We start from the raw sequence: 6,000 nt of genomic DNA, 5'->3' as shown, positions 1-6,000 counted from the left end.
TTTCTAACGGGGAGGCTGTGTGGTGGTGTCAAAGCCCTAATACCTTGATTTCATAGATTTAGATTGAAGTCCATCTCTGCTACAGATTGCTGTAGCAAGTCACTTGGGCTTCCTCACTGGACCGGATTAATCTTTTCCTCTTCTGTGCACTGTGTGTTATTTCTTCCTAGGTCTCTCTCATAGGGGTTTGCATGCTTTTCCTTTTCCTTGCTCAAGGTCACAGAACCTTGGCGCGGCGCTCTCTGGGACCGTGGCGCCGGGCCCTGGGTTTCTCCCTTACACCTGGAGGATTCTCTACGGTCACAATCACTCATTCGATACCACACTTGTCATCTCACAATTTACGACATCCCCACGCTGTGAAGAGCCCTTGGAGGGGGGATAACTACTCAAGTGCAGGGAGGCAGACAAGGACCTTTTCTCGTCGTTCCATCTTCCCCGGCCTTTTCTGATACCGACTATTCGGAGTCGATGGGAAGTACGGCGGTGGGCGTGAAGGTAATGAAGAGCTCTTTTCTCGTAGGAGCATAAACCCTGGAGGTCTGTGTTTCCGGAAGCACCCTCTTCCGGAAGGGGACTGACTTCCGGCTCTGACTTCCCTGTCTTCCGAGTTTCGAGCTCCACCGCTTCCGCCCGGAGTTGCTTTAGTCTCCGGCTCCCAGCAGCTACTTCCGCCAGGAGTCCCCAGCGGCTCGGTGTTGGAAACTGGCCCTAAAGCGGCCTCCTCTTTCTCCCTTTAGCCTGCCCAGCCGAGGCCGGGTCCCCGGGTGGCGGCGGCGGCTGCTGGGCCTGTCACGGAGCTTTCTTTTCGCTCGAGACCTGGGCCTGGGGGCACCCGGAGTTCGAGAGAGACGCCCGGGCCTGCTCCAGCCCCAGCCCTCCTCTTCCCGTGGCCAGTGACTGTGACCGCAGGCCTCGCCGCGCCCACCCGAGCCTGGGGCGGGGCCCGGCCTCCCCGCCCCGTCCCCGCCCCTCCGGCCTGCGGGGAGCCGGGTCATCCTCCCGAGCCCTGCGGCGCTGTGACCGCCTCGGACCTCCGGGACTCGGGAGTCCCGTGGCTCCGGCCGCGGGGAAACATGGAGTTTGCGGAGCTAATTAAGACCCCACGGGTGGACAATGTGGTGCTGCACCGGCCTTTCTATCCCGCCGTCGAAGGGACGTTGTGTCTGACTGGTCACCACCTGATCCTGTCCTCCCGGCAGGACAACACGGAGGAACTGTGGCTCCTCCATTCAAACATCGACGCCATTGACAAGCGGTGAGTGCCCATTCTACCTCCTTTCCGTCGGGAACCCGGGGGTTTTTAGGTGGACGTCTGAGGCCACGCGTCCAGTGTTTTCCTTGCGCCCCATCGCCTAGCCCGCCAGCAGAATAAGCCTTCTCCGGCCTAGATTGAGGGTATGAATTTTAGAAAGCAGAAAACCATCCCAGTGAGATGCTTGATTTACATTACCTCCGGATGGAATTCCCAGGGTTATCATATGGTTGTTATCAGGCTGATTATCATTTTTGGTACATAACATCACTTGGGTGAATTTTTAACCTTTTTAAAAAAAACATTTGTTCTTGCACCATCATATTCCTTGGATTATTAATTGCCCGCCACAGTTCCATAAAGTGGTTGAATGATTTAGGTGAAGTCTTTCCTTGTCTCTTTTGAGGAAAACTTACAGAACTTAGTATGTAGTGTCTAAATTCCACAGAACTTTTTCTTTTTCTTTCCTTCAAAAATGTTTGATTTATCATATTTCTTATTTCTTACCTTCAGGGTCATCTATTAAATACTTCCTACTATGGGAGACTCTTTATCCTTACTAAGTTCTACTTTGGGGGGGGGGCAAAAACAGAACTGGCTCTTAAAAAAAGGTATTAATTAGTTAACCTCCCACCCTACCCCCCCACCCCTCACCCCGCTCCAGACTGTCTTTCCAAGGTGGTGTCTCAGAGTCAAAAAGTTATACTTCTATCTGAGTCAAAATTCTTATTTCCCCAATGGCTCTGTGTACTTAACTCTAACCAGGAGAAGGTGAATTGATTACCCAGTTTACACTAAAGTATAAATAAATAAATGACAACAGGGGCGCCTGGGTGGCTCAGTGGGTTAAGCCTCTGCCTTCAGCTCGGGTCATGGTCATCTGTTAGGGCAGAAATGACAAACGTATATACGTCTCTTTTTCCCAGAAGCAGCATGATGTGATGGAAAGAGCATGAGGTAGGTGGTCAGCTTAGAGTTTAATTATTGCTCTCAAGAAATACTTTCGTCTGTCTTCTATGTGCTTAGCACCATCTGGGCTCTGCAGGTATAGTGGTGACTAAGGAGGTCAAAGAGCTTGTGTACTAGTGGAGGGGATAGATATTCAAATAAAGCAACGAATAGGTAAATAACAACGTCAGGTAGTAGGTGCCAGGAAGGAAAATAGAGGAAGATGGGAGGATAGAGAATGCCAGGAGGCAGTGTTCTTAGAAGGGATTTCAGAAAAGATAAGTGACATTTAAATGAATGATATCCAGGACACCCGGATGGCTCAAATGAAGCATCTGCCTTCCACTCAGGTCATGATCCCAGGGTTCTGGGATCAAGCCCCGCATTGGGGAGCCTGCTCAGTGGGGATCCTGCTTCTCCCTCTGCATGCCACTCCCCCTGCCTGTGCTCTCTTTAGTTTACTCACTCTCTCTCTCTGTCAAATAAATAAATAAAATCTTTAAAAATAAATAAACAAATGAATGACATGTGAAGGAAGAGGGGAAGCTAGCAATGTGAATATCAGAAGAAAGCATTCCAGCCAGAGGGAACAGCCATTGTGAAGACTGGAACGGGTCTGGCATGTACTGGGAAGAAGGAAGAGGCCAGTGTGCCTGGAGGGCAGTGAGCAAGGGTAGAGGCTAGGGGTGTAGCAGAAGCTGGTTGGAGGGATAAGCGGGGGCAGATGGCTCAGACGTTCTTTGCCATTGTGATGGTTTTCAAAGGAAGCTCTTTGGAGAGTTGAAAACAAGGAAGTAAGAGCTGATAGACTTTTTAGAAGCTGGCTCTAGCCACTGGCAGAAGACGATTGCAGAGTGGCAATTCCGCAGAAGCAGCAGGCCCAGTTACGGGACTGTTGAGTAGTTCAGGGAGAAGGTGATGGTGACTTAAGAGTAGAAGCGGTCAGGTTTGGGATGTATTTTGAAGGTTGAGTTGCCATGCCTTGTTAGTGAATTGTAAAGGGGATGTGAGAGGAAGCACAGTATTGAGGATGACTCCTTTAGATCTGTCTTTTTTTACACAGGTGTCCTTAGGCAAGCCACTTAGCCTCTCTGAACCTCTCAATTCTATCACATGGAGGACGACAACCCTTCTCATATCTAGTAGTAACTTATGTTTGAGTGATGCTTTACAAGCTCATCGAATGCTCTCATGTGCACTGCATGTACAATTTTATTAGATCCTTTCGGCTCACAAGGTTTTATTAAGTTTTACAATTGTATGTTTTTCTTTTCATGGACCCCAGATGTAGAAAGTTGAGTTAATCCTATTCAGTTGAGAACTTGTCATTTTCATGATAGATTCATCTCAAGGTTTTCTTGTTTTTTTTACATTTTATTTTCTTCAAGCCCTAATTTTCACCCCTATTTTCCACCTTATCCTCAATCGCTTCAGGCAAGTATGTTAAGTGTTGCTGTACATATAAGGATATATGTATATCCCTATAAAATATATTGCACTATCATGTGCAAGTTTAATTTCTCTCAGTAGGATTATGTTGCAGATCTTCTTCTATTTCTCAACATTAATTCAGTACTCTTCATACTGCTGTGCATACATCCATTTCACTGCTTCTGACTGCAGCACAGAATTCCAAATTGTCTCGAACATTTTACTTATCTGACCATTAGATAACTTCTAACTCCCTGCTGTCACAACATACTTAAAATGTACTTGTTTGGGTCCACTTACAGTCTTGTACAAGAATTTCTCTGAGCTTGTGTTTAGGTTGGGATCGAGCCAGAAAGCAGATACATAAAATTAGTTCGCTTCACCAAGTAATGCTGAGGACTTTCCAAAATGACTAGTCCCTTTGCCCCTCCCACCATGGTCCCTATTTCCACCACATTCTTAGCAACATTTGGTATAATTGTCTTTTTAAGTTTTGCTAGTCTGATGATTGTGAATAGTATCTCTTTGTTTTAATTTGTATTTCTCTAATTACTGATGAGTCTAAGTGTCTCTGTATAGACTTATTATTAATTCAATTAAATATTTTTCCTTTCTTGCATTTCTTGACCCACTTTTAAAAATTGGGTTTGTTGTCTTTCTAGTGTTGATTTGCACCAGTTCCTTGTATACTCTCTAGGTTTTAATTTAGACATTGCAGATGTCTTCTCTTAGTCTCTCAACCAATTGTAGACTTTTCTGTGGTGTTCTTTGTTGAGCAAAAGGCCTTAATTTTAATTCAGAATTCATCCTTTTTTAGTTTATTGTTTATGCTTTTTTTACTTTATTGTTTGTGGCCTAATATATAGTCTGTCCTAGGAAGTGTCTCATATGCTCTTGAGATGAATGTGTATTCTGTTGTTGCTGGGTAGCTAATGTGTATACGTTTGTTATATCTAGTTGGTTTATTGTGTAAAATGTCTATATACTTATTTATCTTCAGTCTGATTGTTCTAGCCATTATTGTGAATGGGTAAAAGGTTTCCAGCTGTTATTGTAGAGCTGTTTTTTCCTTCAGTTCTGTCAGTTTTTGCTTCATATATTTTGATTGCCTGTAGTTAAGTGTGTAATTATTTATAATGGTTATATCTGCTTGCTGTGTTGAATCTTGTATTAGAATATAATGTCCTTCCTTGTCTCTTGTAACCATTTCTGATTTAAAGTCTATTTTGTCTGATATTAGTATAGCACCTGCTGTCTTTGGTTACTGTTTGCATGAAATATTTTTTTTCCTATCTTTTCACTTTTAACCCATTTGTGTCTTTGGATCTTGAATCTCTTGACTCAAGACAGCATTTAGTTGGTTAATATGTTTTTATTCATTCTGCCAATCTCTGTCTTTTGACTGGACAGTTTTTTTTAATCCATTTACATTTAAAGTTATTATTGATAAGTAGGGACTTATGTAACTGTGCTATTTGTTTTCTCTATGACTTATAGCTTTTTGTCCCTTAATGTTCTGTTTTTTGTGTAGTTGATTTTTTTGTAGTGAAATGTTCAAATTTCTTTCTCGGTTACCTTTATGTATATCCTGTAGCTATTTGTGATTATTATGGGGATTACATTTAACATCCTAAAGTTATAACACTCTAATTTGAATTTATACCAGTTTAAGTTCAATAACATACAAAAAGTTTGCTCCTTTATAACCCTGGCTTTACTGCTTTTCATTATTAATGTCACAAAATTACATCTTAATACATTTTATGCTCCCAAACATAAACTAATAATTCTTGTAAATGCAATAGTCTCTTAAATTATATAGTAAGCAAAATTTGGAGTTATAAACCAAAGTTACAGTAATACAGTAATAATAGCTTTTATACTACTAATTTTTTTCTTTGAATGTATTAATTTGTTAAATTGTGTAGAAAACAAAAAGCACAGTTACAAACCATTGTTACAACAATATTAGGTTTTATGATGACCCATGTATTTACCTTTACTGAGTTCTTTATTTCTTTATATAGCTTCAAATTACTGCCTAGTGTCTTTTCATTTAACCTTGTGGGACTCCCTTGAGCATTTCTTGTGGTGCTCATGAGTCCCTCAACTTTTGATTATCCCGGAATGTCTTAATTTTTGCCTTACTTTTGAAGGACACTTTTGCTGGATATAGGATTCTTAGTTGATGGCTTTTTTTTTTTTTTTTTTTAACACTTTGAACATATAAGCTCCCTGTTTTCTGGCCTTCAAAGTTTCTGATGCAAAATCTATTCATTATTTTATTGTGGCTTCCTTGTTGTATATGACAATTTGTTGCCCTCTTGCTGCTTTCAAGATTTTCTCTTTGTTTTTTGAAAGTTTGA

General features: G+C 42.2%; 1 protein-coding gene across 1 annotated transcript in view; it reads left to right on the top strand.

Annotated features, from left to right (window-relative positions):
* Window positions 1-631: 631 nt before the first annotated feature.
* MTMR9 (myotubularin related protein 9) overlaps window positions 632-6,000 on the top strand; it is a gene marked incomplete at its 3' end in the record, with an annotated part of 49,912 nt that continues 44,543 nt past the window's right edge. Inside the window, exon 1 of the mRNA XM_080796484.1 lies at window positions 632-1,258. Coding sequence (XP_080652610.1) covers window positions 1,077-1,258 — 182 coding nt within the window. The 5' untranslated portion in view covers window positions 632-1,076. The remainder of the gene's footprint in view (window positions 1,259-6,000) is intronic.

This window comes from Martes martes (genome assembly GCF_963455335.1).
Source record: "Martes martes genome assembly, chromosome: 2".
Lineage (NCBI taxonomy): Eukaryota > Metazoa > Chordata > Mammalia > Carnivora > Mustelidae > Martes > Martes martes.
Note: the sequence above shows the minus strand (reverse complement) of the source record. Positions and strands in the feature narration are given on the sequence as shown.